Source organism: Mobula hypostoma, chromosome 9 (genome assembly GCF_963921235.1).
Source record: "Mobula hypostoma chromosome 9, sMobHyp1.1, whole genome shotgun sequence".
NCBI lineage: Eukaryota > Metazoa > Chordata > Chondrichthyes > Myliobatiformes > Myliobatidae > Mobula > Mobula hypostoma.
Window position 1 is genome coordinate 142093020 of NC_086105.1, and position 24964 is coordinate 142117983.

At 45.2% G+C, this 24964-nt stretch overlaps 1 protein-coding gene across 1 annotated transcript in view; it reads left to right on the top strand.

Annotated features, from left to right (window-relative positions):
* Window positions 1-24964, top strand: part of pkd1a (polycystic kidney disease 1a) — a 286990-nt gene that overhangs the window by 88241 nt on the left and 173785 nt on the right. Inside the window, exons 3-7 of the mRNA XM_063059334.1 lie at window positions 906-977; window positions 4123-4194; window positions 16063-16241; window positions 19073-19714; window positions 23364-23538. Coding sequence (XP_062915404.1) covers window positions 906-977; window positions 4123-4194; window positions 16063-16241; window positions 19073-19714; window positions 23364-23538 — 1140 coding nt within the window. The remainder of the gene's footprint in view (window positions 1-905; window positions 978-4122; window positions 4195-16062; window positions 16242-19072; window positions 19715-23363; window positions 23539-24964) is intronic.

Genomic DNA, 24964 nt, shown 5'->3' on the forward strand with positions numbered 1-24964 from the left:
TATTCTTTATTAGTTGATAATCACAGGAGATTCTGCAGATGCTGGAAATCTACAGTAATACACAGAAAATGCCGGACTGGTGGAGGTCTTGACCCAAAACGTTGACTCTTTCTTCCTTTCCATAGATGCTGCCTGACATACTGAGTTCCTCCAGCATTTTGTATGAGTTGTTCTATATTAAATGAATGTGGATATTTAGGAATGTACGACTGTTCGGAGGAGCTGAATACACAATAAGTAGTGCCTGTCACTGGAACTAGATGTGCAAGTGGAGTACAACATGTGGCATTAATATAGTGTGTTTAGGAGTATTAATTTCTAGCTGTCTTCTTTGATATTTGTCAGGACCTCATTGGTTCAAGTGGCTGACCTGTGCCTCATCTGTCCAGATGTGCTGTTTGTTTTATCATGGTCTCAAAATGGTTAAATAAGTGTGACCAAATGTAATCAGAGTGGGTATCATCAAAAACCTTGAAAGAATCAAGATGTTACTCTCTATATTACACTCTTAAGAATTATCATTGCACCTTCTCCAAGTTGACCTCAGCATCGCGTATTATAGAAAACTTCTGTTTTAGATAATACATCAGAAACACTATGTCTCAAGAAAAAAGCTAATAGTTTTCTATAAACGCAAGTGATTCTGCAGCTGCTGGAAATCCAGAGCAACACACACAAATGCTGGAGGAACTCAGCAGGTCAGGCAGCATCCATGGAACGGAATAAAGAGTCGACATTTTGGGCCAACATCCTTCATGGGGATTTAATAACCAGTTTACTAACTGCTAACCATTTTGTAAATACATCACTGACGTATTTGTTGCTAATATGGGTGAAAGCCAAACTGAATTGATAAAAAGTAGAATATATTCTATTTCAATTAATAATCTTCTTTTGTTCCCTAGATATCTACAGGGCAATAATATTAGTATTCTTAACAAAGAAATCTTCGCTGGTCGAAGATATTTATCAGATATGTAAGTGTTTTAAGTCTATATTCATGTCTGTAATGATTGGTACTTTATAACCTAGACATCACACATTGTCCACTCATGGGACATCACTATGTCTGAACTTTCCCCGGATATCCATGCTATGCACCTGTGATACTTGGGAAAGAACAGCTAATGCCACATGTTTGGATTTGTAACCTCAAACAGACGTTCTTATTGAAACTGACCCAGCCCACGAGTCAGAAAGATGGCTGAAGTTTCAGACCAGGGTAACTGGGATTAGTCATTTCTGATCTGGAATATTTTAATAAACAGGAAAATTTCCCAACCTGTTTTAGGGCGATGGTGAAGCAAGGGAATTGGGGCGGTTACCAAATATTGTTAAGAATATCTGAAATATCTAATTTGGAAGTGACTGGCTATGCAGAATACAGGCACCTGTGTTTGTGTTGCTGGAGACCAGCAAATGTAATTTTTTTCATGGGCGAGATTGCGGCAATAACGATTGCATGATTGTATTGTTCTTCTGGAGTTGTGTTACCCATGGTGACAACGGCAGGACTTTCAGGTAGTTTCCAATGTCCTTAATGTGTTTTCTGCTTAATTACAGCCATTCAGTTTACCCTGTGGCAAATTCCTTTCCAAGCCCTAATCCCTTCCCAGTGCCCAGTGTTATTAACTCCCTGCAAATATTGCATCACAGGACCTCTGCCTCCAGCCTTCCAACAGGGTCTTTGGGAAGGCTAGCAATTATTACCATCCCTTAGCTGACCTTGAGAAGGTGGTATTGCCTACTAGACAGGATTTAAGAGTCAACCTAGTTCCTTGAGTTACATATAGGCCAGACTAGGTAAGGGCAGTAGAAATCCTTTTTGGAAAGTCATGAGCTCCTAATTACAGAGATGTCCAATTCTATGTTCTTGTCTCCTAACATCAGAGAAAGAGGCTATTCAGCCCATTGATTATTTGCCAGCTCCAAGAGCAATCCCATTCCCCATCTATTTCGTTGCACCTTTTCCCCATTGGGGTAATATGAAATGGATTACAACCTCAGCAGATGTCATTGGGTAAATTTAAAGCAGAGGTTGATAGGTTCTTGATTAGTCAGGGCATCAAAGGTGACTGGGAGAAGGCAGGAGAATGTGTTTGAGAGGGATAATAAATCAGCCACGATGGAATGACAGAGCAGACTCGATGGGCCGAATGGTCTAACTCTGCTATGATGTCTTATGGTCTTATAGTGTGTCAGCAGTAGTTTTGTTCTCAAGTGGGAGTTTAACCAGTTGTCGTTCCCAATTTCCCCACTACCCACTAACACGAAGGACAATTTATACCGGCCAATTAATCTGGAAATCAGTACATCTTCTGGAACAAGGGTGGAGAGCAGAGCATCCAAGGCAGACGCACACAATCTCCACACCAGAGGCTGGAATTGAACCAGGGTAGCAGGAGCTGTGAAGCAGCTACACTACCCGCTGTGCCTCCCCACCCACCCATCAACAGATCACGAGATGAACTCAGATTCTAGAAGTGCCATGGGAACGTGGCAGGATATTGTCGTGGTTAGTCAAGTCAAGTCACTTTTTATCGTCATTTCAACCATAACTGCTGGTACAATACACAGTAATAACGAGACAACGTTTTTCAGGACCATGGTGCCACATGAAAAATACAAAAACTACACTGAACTACGTAAAAAACAACACAAAGCTACACTAGACTACAGACCTACCCAGAACTGCATAAAGTGCACAAAACAGTGCAGGCATTACAATAAATAATTAACAAGACAATATGCACAGTAGAGGGCAGTAGGTTTATCATTATAAATAAATAGAGGTTTCAGTCCAGGCTCTGGGTATTGGAGAGACTTTGGGGAAGAAATTGTTACAGACTCTGTTCGTGAGAGCCCGAATGCTTTGGTGCCTTTTTCCAGATGGCAGGAGGGAGAAGAGTTTGTATGAGGGGTGTGTGGGGTCCTTCATAATGCTGTTTGCTTTACGGATGCCGCACATGGTGTAAATGTCTGTAATGGCGGGAAGAGAGACCCTGATGATCTTCTCAGCTGACCTCACTATCCACTGCAGAGTCTTGCGGTCCGAGATGGTGTAATTTCCGAACCAGGCAGTGATGCAGCTGCTCAGGATGCTCTCAATACATCCTCTGTAGAATGTGGTGAGGATGGGGGGTGGGAGATGGACTTTTCTCAGCCTTCGCAGAAAGTAGAGACGCTGCTGGGCTTTCTTTGCTATGGAGCTGGTGTTGAGGGACCAGGTGAGATTCTCCACCAGGTGAACACCAAGAAGTTTGGTGCTGTTAACGATCTCAATGGAGGAGTCGCCGATGTTCAGCAGAGGTCACTGGGATAGCAGGCAGACAGCTGGATCCAGAGATAGGAGATCAAATTCCACCTTGGCAGATGGGGGTCTGAACAATGCTGACATCAACCGATGATTTGGGTGGGGTGGGCACCACAGCAACATAGTTTCATGCTATTACAGCTCAGGGCATAAGAGATCTGTGTTCAATTTCGGCGCCGTCTGTAAGGGGTTTGTACGTTCGCCACTGTCCAAAGACGTACTGTTTGGTAGGTATAGATATAGGAGCAGAATTAGGTCATTTGGACCACCGCATCCGCTCTGCCATTTCATCATGGCTGATCCATTTTCCTTCTTGGCTCCAATCTCCTTCCTTCTCCCCATATCCCTTCATGCTCTGATTAATCAAGAACCTATCAGGCTCTGCCTTAAATACATCCAATAACCTGGCCTCCACAGCCACCTGTGGTGATGAATTCCACAGATTCACCAATCTCTGGCTGAAGAAATTCCTCCTCATCTCCATTCTAAATGTATATCCCTCTATTCTAAGGTGAATCTGACGTTGTAAATTGTCCTGTGATTAGGCTAGGGTTAAATTGGTGGGTTGCTGGGTGGTGTGGCTTGTTGGGCCGGAAGGGCCTGGTCCATGATGTATCTCTAAATTAAAGTGAATAAACCAGGTTATTGCAGAAAATATCGAACCAAGGTGGTGGTTAGGTTATTTGAGATGAATGTTGGATTATTGCTGTACTGCAAAAACATTAATTCTGTATGGTACACACTTAAAGATTTGCAAAACATGGAATTATATCAGATGAAACTAATTCTTTCTACATCTTTCCTTGCAGAGACATAAGCAACAATCAGATATCTACTTTAGAAGATGGAATATTTGCAGATTTATTTAATTTAAGTAAAATGTAAGTTTTCTGGAATCTAGTTGTGTTCGCGATCTCCAATGAAACAGTGCGATCAATACATTTGAGTTGGATCTTGGCTCTAACCAGTGCTCTTTGAAATCACAGAAAACATACTGAATTAGCTGTGAAGAAAAGCAATTAAAGTCATAGAGTCATTCAACACTTCAGCACAGGCTCTTTGACCCATCTAGTCTGTGCCAGACTATTAATCTGCCTATTCTCACCTGGACCATAACCCTCCCATCCAAGTACCTATCCAAACTTTCCTGAAATGTTGAAATTGAATCCTTACCCACCACTCCCACTGGCAGCTCATTTCAAATGCTCACCAAGAAGTTTACCCTCATGTGCCACTTAAATTTTTCACCTTTCACCCTTAACCCATAACCTCTAGTTGTAGTCTCACCATATCTCAGTGGAAAAAGCCTGCTTGCATTCACCCTATCTATACCCCTCATAATTTAGTATGCCTCTATCAAATCTCCCCTCAATTTCCTATTTTTAGAGAATAAAGCCCAAACCTATTCAACTTTTCCTTATCAGTCAGTTTGCCCTTAAACTAGTTGGACAAGAGGTTGATTGTTAATCAAAATTTTGGAGTGCTTTCGGCGGCTATGGTTGGCTAGTGAGATGTGGGACACCAGTGTTTATGGGGAGAATCCAGCCATCCTCTGGGATGAGGTGTCCTCACGCAGCAGCCAGACACCACCAGGTTTTCATTCCATGGCTCCAGCTACCCCTGTGTACGCCAGCAGCCTTAACAGATCTCAGCCATGGAAACCCTTCAAACATAGATAAACAAAGCAACTTTTCTTCACCCCCATGAGAAAAAGAGAAGGAAAATAACGTGAAGGGAAACAAGGAGCATTATAAAGAGGAAATCATAAAGTTTTGATCCCATCTGGAGGATTGGTGGGAAGAAACAAATGAGTGTTCCTTCCAAAGTAGGGTCACAAATTTATGGGCAATCTAATTCCAGTTGAGCCTGCTTTGACAATTAGAAAGTTTAAATATTGCAGAGCTTGAATGCGGTATATTATGTAATGCAGGCTCTGTAGTATGGAATACAAGCTAGTTCTGATCACTGTTCAGAGAACAGCCTAGTTCTGATGAATGTTCAGAGCGTGGCACGTAGTGGTTTAGCACATCATGTTGCAGTGGCGGGGACGGGAGTTCAATTCTCTCTGCTGTCTGTAGGAGTTTGTACGTTCTCCCCATGAACACAAGGGTTTCCTCCAGGTGCTCTGGTTTCCTCCCACATTCCAAAGACACACAGGTCAGTAGGTCAGTTGGACACAGACATGCATCTGGGTGGCTCAGGCTCGTTGGGCCGGAAGAGCCTGTTACCGTGCTGTATCTCTATCGAAAAAGGAACTGGTGCATGTTTGAACTGGAATTATCAGACTTATACTCAGAGGCCACCTTATTAGATACCCCCGTACCTAATAAAGTGGCCACTGACTGAACGTTTGTGGTTTCTTGCTGTGGTAGCCCATCCACTTCAAGGTTCAACGTGTTGTGCATTCAGAGATGCTTTTCTGCACGCCAGGGTTATTTGAGTTACTGACGCCTTCCTGTCAGCTTGAACCAGTCTGGCCATTCTCCTCTGACTGCTCTCATTAACAAGGCATTTTCACCTACAGAATTGTCACTCACTGGATGTTTTAATTTGTTTCTGGCACCATTCTCTGTAAACTCTAGAGCAGAGGTGGCCAACCTTTTACACTCTATGCATCAATTTTTTCACACACGAGTTCAGGTCCGCCATACAACTCTTGTACCCCCATTCAGTTTTTGTAAATATATGTTAATATAGAACTCGTGTAAAGTATGACTATGACTATGAAAAAATCACATCTGAACTCGTGTGTGAAAAAACTGATGCATGGAATGTAAAAAGTTGACCACCCCTGCTCTAGAGACTGCTGTACTTGAAAATCCCAAGAGATCAGCAGTTTTTGAAATACTCAGACCACCCTGTCTGGCACCAACAATCATTCCAGGGGCAAAGTCACTTAGATCACATTTCTTCCCCATTCTGATGTTTGATTTGAACAACTGAACCTCTTGACCACATCTGCGTGCTTTTGTGCATTGAGTTGCTGCCACATTGTTGGCTGAATAGATATTTGCATTAACTAGCAGGTGTACAGGTGTCCGTAATAAAATGGCCACTGAGTATAAAAGTACATTCACAAGAGAAGGGTCTGAAACAGGTTTGTGATTCATTTAAATGAGCGAGACTCTCCCCATAGTTACTGTGGAGGGCTTGGGTCTCCATTATCCCTATGCACCTAGAGTCATGGAGTGCTCAACATTCAGGACTCCAGTACATTACCAAAGAATGTATACAGACATCCCACCTCTCCCGGAAGTTCCGGGAGTCTCCCGCATATGAATAGTGGCTCCCTGATGCCCGGAAATTATATACAATATCACGGAAATCAATTTTTTGAGAGCGAGCGAGCGAGAGAAAGCAAGCGAGAGAGAAAACAAGCGAGAGAAAGCAAGTGAGAGAGAGACAAAGCAAGTGAGAGCGTGAGCGAGCGAGAGAGAGAGAAAGCAAGTGAGAGCGCGAGCGAGCGAGAGAGAGAGAGACAAAGCAAGCGAGAGCGAGCGAGAGAGAGAGACAAAGCAAGTGAGAGCGCGAGCGAGCAAGAGAGAGACAAAGCAAGCAAGAGCGCGAGCGAGCGAGAGAGACAAAGCAAGCGAGAGCGCGAGCGAGGAAGAGAGAGACAAAGCAAGCGAGAGCGCGAGCGAGCGAGAAAGACAAAGCAAGCGAGAGCGAGCGAGAGAGAGAGACAAAGCAAGCGAGAGAGCGAGCAAGAGAGAGACAAAGCAAGCGAGAGCGCGAGCGAGCGAGAGAGAGATACAAAGCAAGCGAGAGCGCGAGCGAGCGAGAGAGACAAAGCAAGCGAGAGCGCGAGCGAGCGAGGGAGACAAAGCAAGCGAGAGCGAGCGAGAGAGAGAGACAAAGCAAGCGAGAGCGCGAGCGAGCGAGGGAGACAAAGCAAGCGAGAGCGTGAGCGAGCGAGAGAGAGATACAAAGCAAGCGAGAGCGAGCGAGAGAGAGAGACAAAGCAAGCGAGAGAGCGAGCGAGCGAGAGAGAGACAAAGCAAGCGAGAGCGCGAGCGAGCGAGAGAGACAAAGCAAGCGACAGCGAGCGAGAGAGACAAAGCAAGCGAGAGCGCGAGCGAGAGAGACAAAGCAAGCGAGAGCGAGCGAGAGAAACAAAGCAAGCGAGAGCGCGAGCGAGCGAGAGAGAGATACAAAGCAAGCGAGAGCGCGAGCGAGCGAGAGAGACAAAGCAAGCAAGAGCGCGGGCGAGCGAGAGAGAGACAAAGCAAGCGAGAGCGCGAGCGAGCGAGAGAGACAAAGCAAGCGAGAGCGCGAGCGAGCAAGAGAGAGACAAAGCAAGCGAGAGCGCGAGCGAGCGAGAGAGAGACAAAGCAAGTGAGAGCGTGAGTGAGCGAGAGAGAGAGACAAAGCAAGCGAGAGCGCGAGCAAGCGAGAGAGAGACAAAGCAAGTGAGAGCACGAGCGAGCGAGAGAGACAAAGCAAGCAAGAGCGCGAGCGAGCGAGAGAGAGAGACAAAGCAAGCGAGAGCGCGAGCGAGCAAGAGAGAGACAAAGCAAGCGAGAGCGCGAGCGAGAGAGAGAGAGACAAAGCAAGTGAGAGCGCGAGCGAGCGAGAGAGACAAAGCAAGCGAGAGCGAGCGAGAGAGAGAGACAAAGCAAGCGAGAGCACGAGCGAGCGAGAGAGAGACAAAGCAAGCGAGAGCGTGAGCGAGTGAGAGAGAGACAAAGCAAGCGAGAGCGCGAGCAAGCGAGAGAGAGAGACAAAGCAAGCGAGAGCGCGAGCGAGCGAGAGGGAGACAAAGCAAGTGAAAGCGCGAGCAAGCGAGAGAGACAAAGCAAGCGAGAGCGAGCGAGAGAGAGAGACAAAGCAAGGGAGAGCGCGAGCGAGAGAGAGACAAAGCAAGCAAGAGCGCGAGCGAGCGAGAGAGACAAAGCAAGCGAGAGCGCGAGCGAGCGAGAGAGACAAAGCAAGCGAGAGCGCGAGCGAGCGAGAGAGAGAGACAAAGCAAGCGAGAGTGCGAGCGAGCGAGAGAGAGACAAAGCAAGAGCGAGCGAGAGAGACAAAGCAAGCGAGAGCGCGAGCGAGCGAGAGAGAGAGACAAAGCAAGGGAGAGCGCGAGCGAGCAAGAGAGAGAGAAAGCAAGCGAGAACGAGGGAGAGAGAGAGAGAGAGAGCGAGAGCGTGCCATGGCAGAGTGTTCCAGAAAAAGAAAATATAAAACGTACATCACCCCAGACTACACTAAAGTGTACCCCTGCCTAATAGGGGTCAAAATAATGACAGTGTTGCTCACTGCACTGTTTGCAACAGTGACTTTTCTATTGCCCATGGTGGGTTAGGACGTAAAAGACATGTTGAGGTGAGTTTAACAGGTGTCATTCGTTCATTAGCATAGCTAACGTTATTTAAACTAGCTGGCCAGCTGCTAAGGAGCTACTCTATTGCAGACATCCCACCTCTCCCGGAAATTGATGATGCTCCCTCCCTGAAATGAGTTTTTGCAGGGTGGGATGTCTGTGTATAAATTATACAAACTTGAGATTTACTTGCACAGAAGAAACCCAAAAGAACACAATTTAAAAGAAGAAGAATAAAAAGAGAAAGAAAAGACAATGAGCAAGAGAAGGGAAAATAAATACAAGTCATACAAACAAGTGGAGCGAACAACAGCATTCCAAACCAAAGTTGAGTCCTCAGATCTAAATTCCGGAGTAGGCCCAAAGCCTCACTTATCAGGTTATCATATGTATAGGGCATGGAACACATTAGCTGGGACAGTCTTCATAGCCTCAGCACCATGGAGATGACCATCACAGAGATCAAGCGGAATCAACTCTTGTCCTGACTGACACCTGTCTTTTCAGTCTGTCTGAGCTGGTCTTTAAATTGACCCACAATGGAACAGCGAAAGTCTCTGCACCCTGGCAAGAGGAGTGAACATTGTGGAGAGTGAGCAAAATCAGCTCTCACCTCTGATCTGGGCTGGCGTTATAAGTTGTCTAAACAGCCTGTTGTACCTTGCAATAGGACCCAGGCATGGCTGCTGCGAAAGCACTCAGGTCTAGACCACACAGCCTAGCGACTCCCTCCGGGCCAGACAAGTTCTTCAAGTTAGCTCAGTGCTCAGAGCAATCCAGCCTTGCACCCGGGCCAGTTGTAGGAGCATCTAAATAGAATCTCCTCTGCCTAGGCCTCAACTTCTCCTTACGGTGCCCAGAGCGATCCAACCTCGCTTCCGAGCCAGCTGTACGGGCATCGGAATGCCATCTGCCTCAATTCATTCCCCGAACTTGCCTCATCGTCGCTCACGCCTTCACTGCTTGCGGCAATAATTTAACACAATTTACCTCAGGAAAGGTTATTTTAGTGACGTTGTTAGCTGGATTTCTTGGCTTTTTGACTACCGGGAAGCTGTCGTACACGTTCAGCAGTGCTATCTTAACCAGAAGAGCCGCTTACAACATGGAAATAAGCCCTCCAGCCCAACTCATCCATGCTGACTATATTGCCTTGTGAGCTAGTTCCATCTGACCATACTTGGCCCATAGTCCTCTAAACTCCTCCATCCATGTACTTATCAAGATGGCTTTTAAATGTTGCTTATGTGCAAACCTCAACCATAACTGCAGGCAATTTATTCCAAATACGCACCACCCTTTGTGTGATGAAGCTGACCCTGATGTCCCTTTTAAATTTGTCGCCCCTGATCTTTAACTACGTCCTCTTGTTTTCAGCACCTCCTCCCTGGGATAAAGACTACGTGCTCTCCCCCTGTCTATGCCCCTCAGGATGCAATACACTTCTATCCAATCACTGGGTGGCGATACCAAAGGAGTGTAAGGTACACCTTCCCTCCGCCAGCCTGCAGGTCACCCTTGGGCAAGGTGTAGCACCTGTTTGCACTCCTCCCAAATCAGGGTCACGTGGAGCAGATGGTAGACGGTTGTACGAGCAGCCGGTGCATATCACAAGTCCTGGTTATCTGACCACTGACGCCAGGCAGACAACCTCTGAAGAGTATTGACAATGGCTGGGATCACCTGTCTTGTGAAGAGACCGTCCAGAAGAACACCCCTGTAGAAAAATTTGCCAAGAACAATCATGGTCATGGAAAGGCATGATCACCCAAGTCATACGACGTGACACATAATGGTGATGATGATGATCAGTTCACCCTTCAATCTCTTACACTCCAGGGAATAATGTCCTAGTCTGCACAAACTCTCCTTGTAACTTAGGCCCCTAAGTACAGGCAGCATCCCGGTAAATAGTTTTTGTACCGAACATCTTGGGGTGGCACGGTAGTGTAGTGGTTAGCACGGTAGTGTGGTGGTTAGCACGGTAGCGTGGTGGTTAGCACGGTAGCGTGGTGGTTAGCACAGTAGGTTAGTAGTTAGCACGATGCTTTACAGCTCCAGTGATCCAGATTCATTTCCCACTGCTGTCTGTAAGGAGTTTGTATGTTCTCCACATGACTGCATGGGTTTTCGCCGGGTGCTCCAGTTTCCTCCCTCAGTCATTTTATATTAAACTGTGACTAGGCTAGGGTTAAATCGGAGGTCGCTGGGCAGCGTGGCTCAATGAGGTTAAAGGGCCTGTTCTGCACTGTATCTTAATAAATTAAAAAAAACTTTCCAAATTTGTGCACATTGTCCAAGTGTGGCTATACCAGTGTTTTATGTAACTGCAGTGTAACTTCTCAATTCCTATTCTCGGTGTATTGACTGACGGAGGCCATGCCAAGCGACTTCTTCACCAACCTGTCGATGGGTGATGTTGCTTATAGTGAGATATACATTTGCATTCCTAGGTCCCTCTGTCCCACAACACTCCCCAGAGCCCTACATTCACTGTACAGCAGGGGTTCCCAACTTTTTTTATGCCATGGACCAATCGCGTAAGCACGGGATTCGTGGACCCCAGGTTGTAGAAGAAGTTACTTCGTCAAACATCATTATTTTGTAAATAGATGAGCAGCAAAAGAGAGAATAAATATAGTTCTAGCTGGGACCCTCATGAAAGCAATTATTTACCAGCCTCAGCATTGAAGTCCCCACAGAGCCAGGCTTGTGGTCTGCTGACTCAGGAAACTTGGTGTTTGATCTTGTCATGGGAGAATGATGATAGCTGTACGTGGTTACAAGTACATTCAACTCCAGTGGCACGGAACAAATCACACTGAACCCAAGTCTACCGGTGCTCCTTTGTACAGAGTACTGAATCCCTGGACATTGCATCGAACGGGAGAAAGCATGCTTGTTTTGTATGCGGAGCAAGAACGGCAACGGGGAAGTAGGATTAAAAGTTTTTACAGGGTTATGTTGGCCATGTCACGTACAGGGCAACTTACTGTGTGGGAGCCATGACCTGGGCCCGCTGTGATGAAAATGTATGCACTGAAAGGCAGCACCAAAAATGGAGAGCCTTCTGCACATAGGAGGCCCATTCAATTCACTGTCCAATCAACTGGGCACATGCGCACTTGGATGTGGTTCAAAACGCTGCCAAAAGAGGCCTTTTGGACTCAAGTTGGCATTGCCCTCATCCCTTCACCTCACCTGTGCTCAGTTCTGGTCAGCTCATAATAGAAAGGATGTGGAAGCTTTAGAGAGAGTGCAGAGGCGATTTGCCAGGATGTGGCCTGGATTAGGGAGCGTGTTTGTGAGGAGAAGTTCAGCGAACTAGGGCTTTTCTCTTTGGACCGAAGAAGGATGGGAGATGACTTGATGGAGTTTTACAAGATGATAAGAGGCATAGACAGAGTGAACAGACAATATCTTTTTTCCGAGGGTGGAAATGACTAATATGAAGGAACATAATTTAAAGGTGATTGTAGGAAAGTGGAGGTGAGATATCAGAGGTAAGTTTTTCACAGAGAGTGCAGAGTGCGTGGAATGCCCTGAGGCAGATACGTTAGGGACATTTAAAAGACTCTTGGAAGCTGATAGATGAGATCAGGTGAGGGGGAAGGTAGGTGGATAGGGTGCTGGGATGAAGTGAGAAGCAGGGAGGTGATAGGTGGAAAAGATAAAGAGCTGAAGATAGGTGCGCGGATGAAAGAAAAACAGAGGCCTATGTAGAAGGGAAGGGTTGGATTGATCTTGGACTAGGTTAAAAAGTCGGCACAATACTGTGGAACAAAGGACCTGGTCTATGTTCTGTGTTCTAACTGATTAGCGGTATGGAATCATTGAGAGATACACTATGGAACTGAATATCCCTAGACTGTTTCAAAAACTCTGTGGTTTGATGTTTCATATTCTGTGTGTTATTCACTCATTTTTTGCCATTTGTGTCATTCGTTCTTTTTTTGTGCATTGGGTGTTTGATGTTTTCTTTGAACAGGTTCCATGGTGTTGCTTTGTTTCGTGGCCATCTGTGGGGAAGACAAATCTCAGGGTTGTACACTGCATGCATACTCTGATAATAAAACGTACTTTAAATCTTTGAAACAGGCCCATCAGCCCACAAGGTCTATAGTGACCATCAACCAAATATTTACGTTGTTCCTACATTAATTCCATTTTTATTCTCCCCATCAACGACCCCCACTGAACACTAGGAACAATGTACTGTGACCAGTGAACCTTTGGGATGTGGGAGTGCAGACTCCACGCCAGCAGTGCCCCACTCTGGTTCGAACCCGGGTCTCTGTCACTGTGAGACAGCAGCATTTGTCTGCTACGCCATTGTGCCACCCATTAGCTTCACGTGCACAGCCTGCAAAGGTGTGTTGGAATGCACCGCAGTTAATCAGGAGCCGCTCTGCACGAAGTTCCCCTTGCTTGATTGCTGGAAATCTGCAAAAAAAATTTCTGTCCAGCAAACAGACTATGATAAGTTCACAAACACAAAGGATTCTGCAGTTGCTGGAAATCCAGAGTAACACACATAAAATGCTGGAGGAACTCAGCAGGTCGGACAGCACCTGTGAGAAGGAAGAAACAGTTGACGTATCAGGCATTAGTTGAAAAGCAAGGGGAAGATTTCTCTTCCAGTGTTTTACCCCCTTCTCCCGGCTTTCATTCCCCACTTTGGCTCCCCTCTTACCTCGTTTCTTCTCAACTGCCCATCACCTCTTATCCTTTCTCCCATGGTCCACCCTCCTCTCCTATCAGATTCCTACTCCTGTCGTTTTCCATCTATCACCTCGCAGCTCCTCACTTCATCTCCCTTCCCTCACCCAGCCACCGTCCCCCTCACCTGGCCTCACCTATCACTTTGCAGCTTGTACTCCTTCCCCTCCCCCACCTTCTCATTCTGGCTTCGTCCCTCCTCCTTTCCAGTCCTGCCCGGCATGTCAGCTGTTTATTCAGATGCTACCTGACCTGTTGAGTTCCTCCAGCATTTTTTTAGATTATGAGAACACTCAGTCCTCTTTTATTGTCATTTAGAAATGCATACATGCATTAAGAAATGATACAATGTTTCCCCGGAGTGATATCACAGAAAAACAGGACAGACCAAAGACTAACACTGACAGAACCACATAATTATAACATATAGTTACAGCAGTGCAAAGCAATGCCATAATTTGATGAAGAACAGACCATGAGCACAGTAAAAAAAAAGTCTCTAAGTCCCCGAGTCGATCGACTCCCGAGTCCCCGATAGCAGGCGGCAAAAGGGAGACACTCCCTGCCATAAACCTCCAGGCACCGTCAACTTGCCAATACCTTGGAAGCAGCCAACCACAGCCGACACTGAGTCCATTCGTCTGAAAACTTTGAGCTTTCGACCAGCCTCTCCGATACAGCCTCCTGAGCGCCATCCTCTGCCGAGCGCCCTGGACCTCGCCCCGGCCGCTGAAACACGCAAAGCCGAGGATTTTGGGGCCTTCAGCTCCGGGGATTCTGGTTACCACACAGTAGCAGTGGCAGCAAAGTGGGCATTTCAGAAGTTTTCCAGATGTTCCTCTGTGCTCTCACGTCTGTCTCCATCAAATCAGAATTGTGCACGGTCCCCCACTTGACAGATAACAGATATCATCACCGAAGTGGCCGGGCGCGCTGCTGTCGCACCGCCATCTTCTCCCCCCTCCCGGGGGGACATTTTGTGTGTGTTACTTTGATAAATTCACCGAGTACAGTAGTTCAGTGATTGGTTGAGCAGAAAGTGAAGGCTTCAGCTTTCCACCCAAGTGCACAGATAAAAGGCAGCAGTCCTGAGTGGAACTTATCAGTTTTACACACAACCTCCTATGCACAGAGTTTGCACTATCTCCCTATGTTTGTGTGGGGTAATTAGTAATTGATTTATTATGGTCACTTTACCAAGATACACTCGGTGGCCATTTTATTAGGTACAACTGTGCACCTGCTCATTAATGCAAAATTAGATGGCAGCAACTCAATGCATAAAAGCATGCAGACATGGTCAAGAGGTTCAGTTGTTGTTCAGACCAAACATCAGAATGGGGAAGAAATGTGATCAAAGTGACTTTGACCTTGGAATGAATGTTGGTGGCAGATAGGGTGGTTAGAGTATCTCAGAAACGGCTGGTCTCGTGGGATTTTCAAGCACAACAGTCTGTAGAGTTTATAGAGAATGGCGTGAAAAACAAAAAAAAAACATCCAGTGAGTAGCAGTCTGTTGGCAAAAACACTTTGTTAATGAGAGTTGTCAGAGGAGAATGGCCAGACTGGTTCAAGCTGACAGGAAGGCAACAGTAACTCAAATAACCACACGTTACAACAGTTGGGTGCAGAAGAACATCTCTGAGTGCACAACGCACTGAACCTTGACATGGACGAGCTGCAGCAGCAGAAGACTCAGTGGTCGCTTTATTAGGTACAGGAGGAATGTAATAAGTTGGCTATTGAGTATAAGTCTGATACTTCCAGTTCAAAAATGCACTAGCTTTAGGAGCAGACACCAGAACTAGATTGTATTCCATGTTACAGAGCCAACATTACATAATATACCACATTCAGGCTCAGTAGTATTTAAACTTTCTAATTGTCAAAGCAGACTCAACTGGAATTAGATTGCCCATTAATTTGTGACCCTACTTTGGAAGGAACGCTCATTTGTTTCTTCCCACCAATCTTGCAGATGGGATTGAAACTTTACGATTTCCTCCTTATAATGTTCCTTGTTTCTCTTCTATCTTGTATCAGATTGCAGGAGAATGAGATGAAGGTGTTTCCTAGACATAGATGTTGTCAAAATTAATTTGGTCTTTCTCCAACACTTTTTCAGATGTTCGACCTTTGCAGTCCCTGCGCTATTTTAGTCACTACAATAACCTTTGAAAAGTGAACCCACCATTTTTTAATCATTCTGCCTATTACGCTGCTGGTGTTTAGGGGCAGCAATGACGGACCTCCATCTTTTGGTTTTCACTCCTGTCTATCATACAAGTTCCAGATGGAGACTCAGGAATACCATCGCACTCAGATGTAGAAGGATTCTTCAGTGCTGGTCTATAACAATTTTGCTTGACCAGTCAGGCTGCCCTGAGCTGAACCCCCGAACATAGAGGACCAGTGGGACAACTCATAGTCTGGCCTCTACCCTTTGACCTGTTTGGCATGGGTGACTCAACCATGTGCCAAAGCAGAAAGTCCTGACTCCAGCCAACATATCTCTCTGGGTCATTGAGGCACAGAAGCCTCCAAACCCTACAACAAGGTTGGGGTCCTCTTGGAGGTTATTGCTTATTTATTTAATATTATTCTTCCATTTTTCATAGACAGAAAATTTTGCAACCACTGCTACAATTTGTATGTTTCATAAAGTGAAAAGAAAAATCAATAATAGATTCTTTTCCATTTGATTTATTTTCAGAAACTTGAGCTTTAATGAGTTTGTTTGTGACTGTAACCTTTCTTGGTTACCGAGCTGGATGAATGAGGAAGAAGCAAATGGAATGATCATTGTTGACAGTGAGTTCATTAAGTGTGCCAAACCTTCAAAGCTAAAGGACGTATCTGTGTTAAGTGTTAATTTTTCAAGCCTTTTCTACGGTAAGTACCGACATTAGCAATCTAGTTCTGGGGTGGCAAACTATTTCAAGACTGTGTGTCCAAATTGGTGATGATATTCTAAAAACTTCTCATGTGCCAAGATCACATGAGTGGACTTGGAGAGAATGGTTCTGATAGCAGGGAAGTCTAGGACTAGAGGGCACAGCCTTGGAATACAAGGACGTCCCTTTACAATAGAGAGGGGGAGGAATTTCTTTAACCAGAGGGTGGTGGAAGTCATTGCCACAGCCTACTTTGGAGGCCAAGTCATTGGGTACATTTAAATCAGAGGTTCATAGGTTCTTGATTAGTAACGATGTCAGAGGTTATGGAGAGAGCAAACAGGAGAATGTTGGAAGGAAATAATAAATCAACCATGATTGAATGGCAGAGTAGACTGGATAGGCCAAATAGCCAAACTGTGCTCAATGTCTTATGCTATTATGGTAATTTTGAGTGGAGATTATCATTGATTAATGAATAACTAACAATAATTTGGACTTTTTAAAGGAAAAAGGGATAAGTCTTGTTGCTTACTTACTGGTTGTAAATTAAAATAATTCACTGCTTCATTTAACAGTAAAATTGATCTTTATGTATCTTATTATGGATGAGATTCAAAAAATCAGGGGTAACACTACATGCCATGTGCTAACAAAATGTTTTGTGCATACCATCTTGGGCAAGCACGCCATGGGTTTGCCACTTAATCCTTACCAAAATTCAAGATTCAAATTTATTTACAGATAGATAGATAGATAGACAGATATACTTTATTGATCCCGAGGGAAATCGGGTTTTGTTACAGCCGCATCACCAAGAATAGAGCATAAATATAGCAATACAAAAACGACAAACAATCAAACAACAAAATGCAAACTATGCCAGATGGAAAATAAGTCCAGGACCAGTCTATTAGCTCAGGGTGTCTGACCCTCCACGGGAGGAGCTGCAAGTTCGATGGCCACAGGCAGGAACGACCTCCCATGACGAAAGTCCAACAGTAAAAAGTTCAATATCCGGTCTACAAACACGTTCCTCGATCGTAATATGACCCGGATTGCACCATCTGTTGTTAACCAGAACAGTAAGCCCCCAATTCCTTTACGCTTATCGCTCTCAGTACACTTCCGGTCAGCCTAAACAGTCTAGAAGTCGTCCATGGAAAAGTTTTCAACGGGTACATCACGTGTACATCGCAGTATACAGCGACATATGGCATTTAGGCTAGCAACCAGTACATCCGAGGATATGCTGGGGGCAGCCCACAGCTGTCGCCACACATTCCGGCACCAACACAGCTGACCCACAGTGCTTGGCAGGACAACACAGAACACAACAAAACAGAAGAGCAAGAGCAAATCAAGCCCTGTTCCTCCCTCTCTCCTACCTACGTACATCCAGAGTCTCCCAACACGTCTTCAACATCCAGTGGGCTCAGGCTTGGGCTCACAGATACTGGGCTTCTACTTCCCCTGAGGGCTTGTAGAGATGGGGGTTCCGGCCAATGAGTCTCAACTTCCAGACTTCAATTACTACGTTATGGTTTAGCTTGAAATGTTAACGTGAGCTTTGATTCATAGGGAGCATTCAGGCTAGCACAAAGCTTGCGAATCATGCATACACGAGATTCTGCAGATGCAGGAGATCCGGAGTAAGACACACAAAATGCTGGGGGGGGTGGGGGGTGGGATTAGTGCTGAGGTTCATTTTTAAAGTTGGCTCTATTCATAAGGACAACCATTCTTGCACTATCATAAATACCCTTGAACTTCATGGATGTTTCCGAAGGCAAGTTGCAAGTCAATCATGTTGCTCTGGGTCTGGAGTCAAACATCGACCAGACTGTGTAAAAGACAACAGATTGCCATCTCTAAGGGAAACCAGATGGACTTCAACTGCATTCAGATGCTTCATGGTCATCAGTACAAATGTTAACCATTTATGGAATAAATTTAATTTAAATTTGCCCATATCATTGAAGGCTTTGAACTTATGGTTACATATCATTCAACAGGACATCCAAGTGGCTGAATACAGTACTGTGCAAAAGTCTTAGGCACATATTTAGAGCTAAGGTGCCTAAGGTTTCTGCACAGTACTGTATTTGTCACAGCGGAGTGGAACAAATACGGGGAATGGCAAGGGTGCTGTGCCGTGGGGAGGGGTGTGGGAAAGATGCCAAGAAAGAGCACTGGGGCATGTGTAGTCACACCCAACCCTGAGTCACCGAGCAAGGTCATTTGATTCCATACAACACACATCAAAGTTGCTGGTGAACGCAGCAGGCCAGGCAGCATCTCTAGGAAGAGGTACAGTCGACGTTTCGGGCTGAGGCCTGACAGAGGGTCTTGGCCCGAAACGTCGACTGTACCTCTTCCTAGAGATGCTGCCTGGCCTGCTGCGTTCACCAGCAACTTTGATATGTGTTGCTTGAATTTCCAGCATCTGCAGATTTCCTCCTGTTTGCATGATTCCATACAGCTGGTTTATTGATCATTACAGAATGTCTCTGATGCTTATTGCTCTCTCCCTTCTCCCTTCCCCTTTTCCCAACCAGGATTCCCCTCTCCCTGTCCCCATCCCACTCCCAGTCCACAATAGAGACCCATATCAGAATCGGGTGTATCGTCACTCACATATATCATGATTTTTTTGTGGCAGCAGCACAAAGCAAGACATAAAATTTCTACAGTACTCTGCAAAAGTCTTAGGCATCCTAGCTACATATATATATGTACCTAAGACTTTTGCACAGTATTGTAGTTATCTTACACTCTAGATTTGTTTCAACAACCTTTATTCTGCAGTGTCTTGCCTTTTCTTTACAGGGTCTGAGCTTGTGGCCTGCTTGCCTGACAGACAGCCAGTAGTGAACCTGTCCTCCGTGATATCGCAGAACTCCAGCAGAGAACACTGTATTGAGCTCTGTTTTAATGAGGGCGAACCATACGCTGTCTTGGACAATGAGAGTCATTGCCTGTGTGGCTCTGAACTGGAACCGGATTCGGTCCCTGCATGCACGCACGAGGCAGCGGACACTGGGTTTATTCAGGTCTGTGGCTGCACTATCATAGAGCAAGCTTTCAAATCTACAATTGCGAATTTTGCCGAACCTCGCACTTTCAGCCTTTTCGAGGCTGCCCGGTTGACTGTTAAAACTTTAGTTAACGTTAGCACTTTCCAGTGGGACTTTGGAGACCTGTCACCCCCCTTGAATACGAGCAGCCACACAGTGTACCACAAGTATGGACTCCCGGGGACATACCTAGTCAGTGTTGCCTTCTTCGTAGGCAGAAAGCTTACCTCACTGCACGTGGAGATAAATGTCACTGCTCCCCAAAGAAGGCTGGAGATGACGTGTCCTCTTGTGGTCCAAACGAACCAAAGCATAGACGTTAGGATCTACAACTGGGATAGCAACAGTGTCACTGCATCGTGGAGTGTTACATCTAACAATGACACAGAAAGAGGTAAGTGAAAAGCTAATCATATTAACTAATTCCCTAACCTCAGTCTCCAGCTGAAGCCATTAATACTTACTTTAATTATTTTAATTCTGGCCCTTTGAGCCGCTTTTCATGTTTACTTTAATTCCAGCCCTTTAATTGCCAGGCAATCTCGCAATTAGATTATAAAGATATGTAGTCCCCTTTTATTGTCATTTAGTAATGCATGCATTAAGAAATGATACATTATTTCCTCCGGTGTGATATCACAAAACATAGGACAAACCAAGACTGAAAAAACTGACAAAACTGCACAATTATACATATAGTTACAAACAGTGTAACAATACCATAACTTGATGAAGAAAGTCCGTGAGCACAGTAAAGTTCAAGGTTTCTCAAATGTCCCACATCTCACCCAGTTGGGAGAGGGAAGAAAAACTCTCCCTGCCATGCCCGACCACAATCTGACTCTGAGTCATCCGAAAACTTCAAGCTCTGATCAGCTCTCTGACACCGAGTACCGAGCGCCATCTCTGTCCAAGCGATTCGACCTCTTTCTCGGTCGCCAAAAGCAGGCAAGGCCAGGGATTTTGAGGCCTACCCTCCGAAAGTCTCCCGACCACACAGTAACGACAGCAGCGAACGGGCGTTTCAGAAATTTCTCCATATGTTCCTCTGTGCTTTCACGTCCATTCTCCATCAAATCAGAATTGTCCACGGCCCTTATTTAACAGATACGACATCATTTTTCACCGGAAAGCTGCGCGCAGCTGTTTATTCCTCCCGCCTTAACCTTTATTTAACCTTAACCTAATCGTAGGACAATTTACAATGATCAATTATCCTACGGGTCTGTGGACTGTGGGAGGAAACTGAAGGGCCAGAAGGAAACCCATGTAGTCACGGGGAGAATGTACAGAGGGTGGCAGGAATTGAAATCAGGTTGGCTGCACTGTATCAAGGTGTTCGCACTGGGATTATCAGCTGTGTGGTTTGTTCAGCCAAGTGTCCTTTGAATAGTCCTTATAAGAAACCCGGCACTCCAGACAAGTGTGTATTCCCCTGCCCCTTCTCCATTCAACCAGATTCAGTGGGCTTAATCTTAAAATTACTGATAGACCTGTAATGAATGGGTTAGCATAAAGCTTTACAGCACTAGTGTTCAGCAATCAGTGTTCAATCTCTGCCACTGTCTGTAAGGAGTTTGTATGCTCCCCCCGTGACTGCTCCAGTTACCCCCACGTACCATTGATGTATGGGTTAGAGTTAGTAATCCGTGGGAATGCTATATTGGCGCCACAAGCATGGCAGCACTTGCGAGCTGTCCCCAGCAATCCTCGGACAGTGTTGGACTGTGACGAAAAGCAACGCATTTCACTATATGTTTTGATGTACCGGTGACAAAAAAAAAATCCATTCAACCAGGTTGTGTGGGCATAAGTTTAAAATTACTGATGGACCAGTTTTGAATGCAGATTCAATTTTAAGGTCTGAATCCCCATTCAATACCGATCCAAAAGTTTCCTGTCCTGGGAACCACTGCCTCAAATTTTCCACTGCAAGATTAGATTAGATTAGATTCAACTTTATTGTCACTGTGCCGAGTACAGATACAAAGCCAATGTAATGCATTTAGCATCTGACCAGAAGTGCAAAGAATAGTGTTATTTACAAAATAACTGCGAATTAAAAAAGTGCTACAGCACACAAATATAAAAGTACTGAGACAGCACAATACGGATACAATACTGCTTAGCGCTGTGATGAGAGGTTCAGCAGTGTCACAGCCTCAGGGTAGAAGCTCTTCCTGTGCCCGCTGGTGCGGGAGCGGAGGCTCCTGTAGTGCCTACCGGATGGGAGGAGAGTAAAAAGTTCATGGTTAGGGTGAGATGCATCCTTGATAATGCTTTTCGCCCTGCCCAGGCAGCGTTTATGGTAGATGTTCTCAATGGTGGACAATTGGGTGCCGATAATCCACTGGGAGGTGTCCGCAAGAATCTGACAAAGATCTGACTGTACATATATACAACCAAACGAAACATTGTTCCTCCAGACCACAGTGCACCCACAAACATATATCACAGCACGTAAACCAAAATGTTACCACAAATAAGTTAATAAAAGGTATGTGAAATGCACAGCACAGGTAAAAAGCAAACAACTCACTGTCCTGGTGATAAGACCTCGGTGGTGGCAGGGTATTCATTAGTCTCACAGCCTTTGTGAGGCCTAATTTGGAGTATTGTGTGCAGGAAAGATGAAAATAAGATTGAAGGAATGTAAAAAAAATACAAGGATGTTGCCAAAACTTAAGGACCTGAGTTATAGGAAAAGGTTGAAATGGTTCGGACTTTGTTCCCTAGGACATAGAAGATCGAGGGGAGATTTGATAGAGGCATACAGAATTATGAGGAGAAAAACTAGGGCAAACACAAGCAGGCTTTTTCCACTGAGGTTGGGTGGGACTACAACTAGAGGTCATGGGTTAAGGGTGAAAGGTGAAAAGATTAACAGGAACATGAGGGGGATCTTCTCCACTCAGTGGGTGGTGCGAGTGTGGAACAAGCTGCCAGCGCAAGTGATGGATGCTGGGTCGATTTCAACATTTAAGAGAAATTTAAGTGAGAGGTATAGAGGGCTATGACCCTGGTGCAGGTTGATGGGATTAGGCAGATTAATGGCTTGGCACAGACTAGATGGGCCAAAGGGCCTGGTTCTGTGCTGTAGTGTTCTATAACTTTATAGATTCTCCCAGTCTTTACAGCCTCACAAATAGTCCACATCATAATAGAAATCCTAACCTTCTTTCTGAAAACCTGGATAGAGTGAATGTGAAGAGGATGCTTCCATTGGCAGAAGCATCCAGGATCCAAGGGCACAGCCTCAGAATAAAGGGACCTCCCTCTATAATAGAGATGAGGAGGGATTTCTACAGCCGGAGTTTAGTGAATTGGTGAAATTCGTTGCCACAGACGGCTGTGGAGCCCAAGTCATTGGGTATATTTAAAGTGGAATTTGGACAATTACAAAAACAGGTGTGTAAAAAGGGTCATTGGAGACCCAAGTCACCCCAACCATAAACCGTTCCAGCTGCTACCATCTGGGAAACGGTACTGCAGCATAAAAGCCAGGACCAACAGGCTCCAGGACAGCTTCTTCCACCAGGCCATCAGACTGATTAATTCATGCTGACGCAACTGTATTTCTAAGTTATATTGGTTATTCTGTTGTACATAATTTTTATTATAAATTACTATAATTGCACATTGCACATTTGAATGGAGACTTAACGTAAAGATTTTTACTCCTCGTGTATGTGAACGATGTAAATAATAAAGTCAATTCAATTCAATTCAATTCTGGAGTAGCAAGGGCATCAGAGTTTATGGGGAGAGGGAAAATGAATCAGCAATGATCGAATATCAGAGCAGACTTGATGGGCCTAATTGCCTAATTCTGCTCCGACATCATCTTATAACAGATTTCAAGTGCACTAAGGTATGTTGCAGTTCTATAAAACTCTGGTTAGACCGCACTTGGAATAATGTGTTCAGTTCTGGTCGCCCCATTATAGAAAGGATGTTATATAAAACCCTCAGCACTTATCAAGGCTACATCCCGATGTTAGAGGTAATCCTAATTTGCCTTTGTTATTTCTAAATCTCCACAGAGACTCCATTTTGTCCATTAGGTGGACACTACAGCCAAAATCACTGTTACGTAATGGTGACAAATGTTTCCACTTGGCACACGGCTCGTAAGTTCTGTCGCTCTCATGGCGATGGTGACCTAGCAACAGTGAAGAGTCCAGAAATTCAGAATTTTATAGCAAATCTTACAGGATGGTAAGCTTCCTACAATCCTTTGACAAGGCTGGTATTTTCTCAGAGTTTCTCTGGTTTAAGATTTTTTCCATTGAGTGATCTTTATGGCGTTCCCCTGCTTGGGTTTTCCAGCACAGCTCTTTGACCGACAATCTTGTGCTGGTATTTTAACCTACTCTAAGATCAATCTAACCCTTCCCTCCTACAAAGCCTTTCCTCTTTTCAATAGATGCTGCCTAACCTGCTGATTTTCTCCAGTATTTTGTGTGTGTTGCTCTGGATTTCCAACATCTGCAGAATTTTTTGTGAATAAAATCCCTTGTTCAGATTAGAATGGTCAGAGAAAAGAAACCAGGTTAATATTAAACAGCTTTAAAATTAGCCATCTCAATAGAGCCACCTCTTATATTCCATCTAGGTAGCCTCCAGCCTGATGGCATGAACATTGATTTCTCCTTCTGGTAATTTTTTCCCTCTTCTATTCCCACTCTGGCCCTTTACCTCTTTTCCTTACCTGCCAATCACCTCCCCTGGTGCCTCTCCAGCCCCTCACCTTTCCCACTCAGCTGGCTTCACCTAGCACCTTCTAGCTAGCCCTCCTTTCCCTCCCCACAACCTCACAATTCTGGCATCTTTCCCCTTCCTTTAAGTCCTAAGTAAGGTTCTCAGCCTGAAACGACGACTGTTTATTCTTTTCCATAGATGCGGTCGGGCCAGCTGACTTCCTCCAGCGTCTTGTGTGTGTTACTCTGAACTAAAGTGCAGTGCAGGCAGGCATTGAGGTGCAAGGCCTTTTCAAGGTAGATTGTGAGGTCAAGCACATTTTACTGTATGACGTCTCTTCAATAATCTTAAGAGAACAGGATAGAAAGTGTCAATCAGCCTGATGGTACATGCTTTCAGGCTTTTGTGTCTTCTGCCGGGTAGGAGGGAGCAGAAGAAGAGAGAATATTTGGAGTGCGATTGATCTCTGATTATGCTGGCTGCTCTTTCCAAGGCAGCATGAAATGTAGGGAGAGTTCATGGAGAAGAGGCTGTGAAGTGCTGAGCTGTTCCACAATTATCTGCAGTTTCTTGTGGTTTTTGGGCAGAGTACTGAAATGCATTTAGCTGCGAAGAGTAGTGGACTGATCCCAATACATCATGGGCATGTCCCTCTCTTCCATCGGTACTATCTACAGGAGGTGTTGCCTCAAGAAGGCAACGTCCATCATCAAAGGTCCCCAACATCCAGCCATGCCATCTTCTCATAGCTGCCATTGGGCAGGAAGTACAGAAGACTGAAGTCCCACACCACGGGTTCAAGAACAGCTAACTCGCTTCATCCATTTGGTTCTTGAACCAGCCTACACAACTGTAATCACAGACACAAGAGATTCTGCAGATGCATGAAATCTTGAGCAACACATACAAAACGCTGGAGGAACTCAGCAGGTCAGGCAGCATC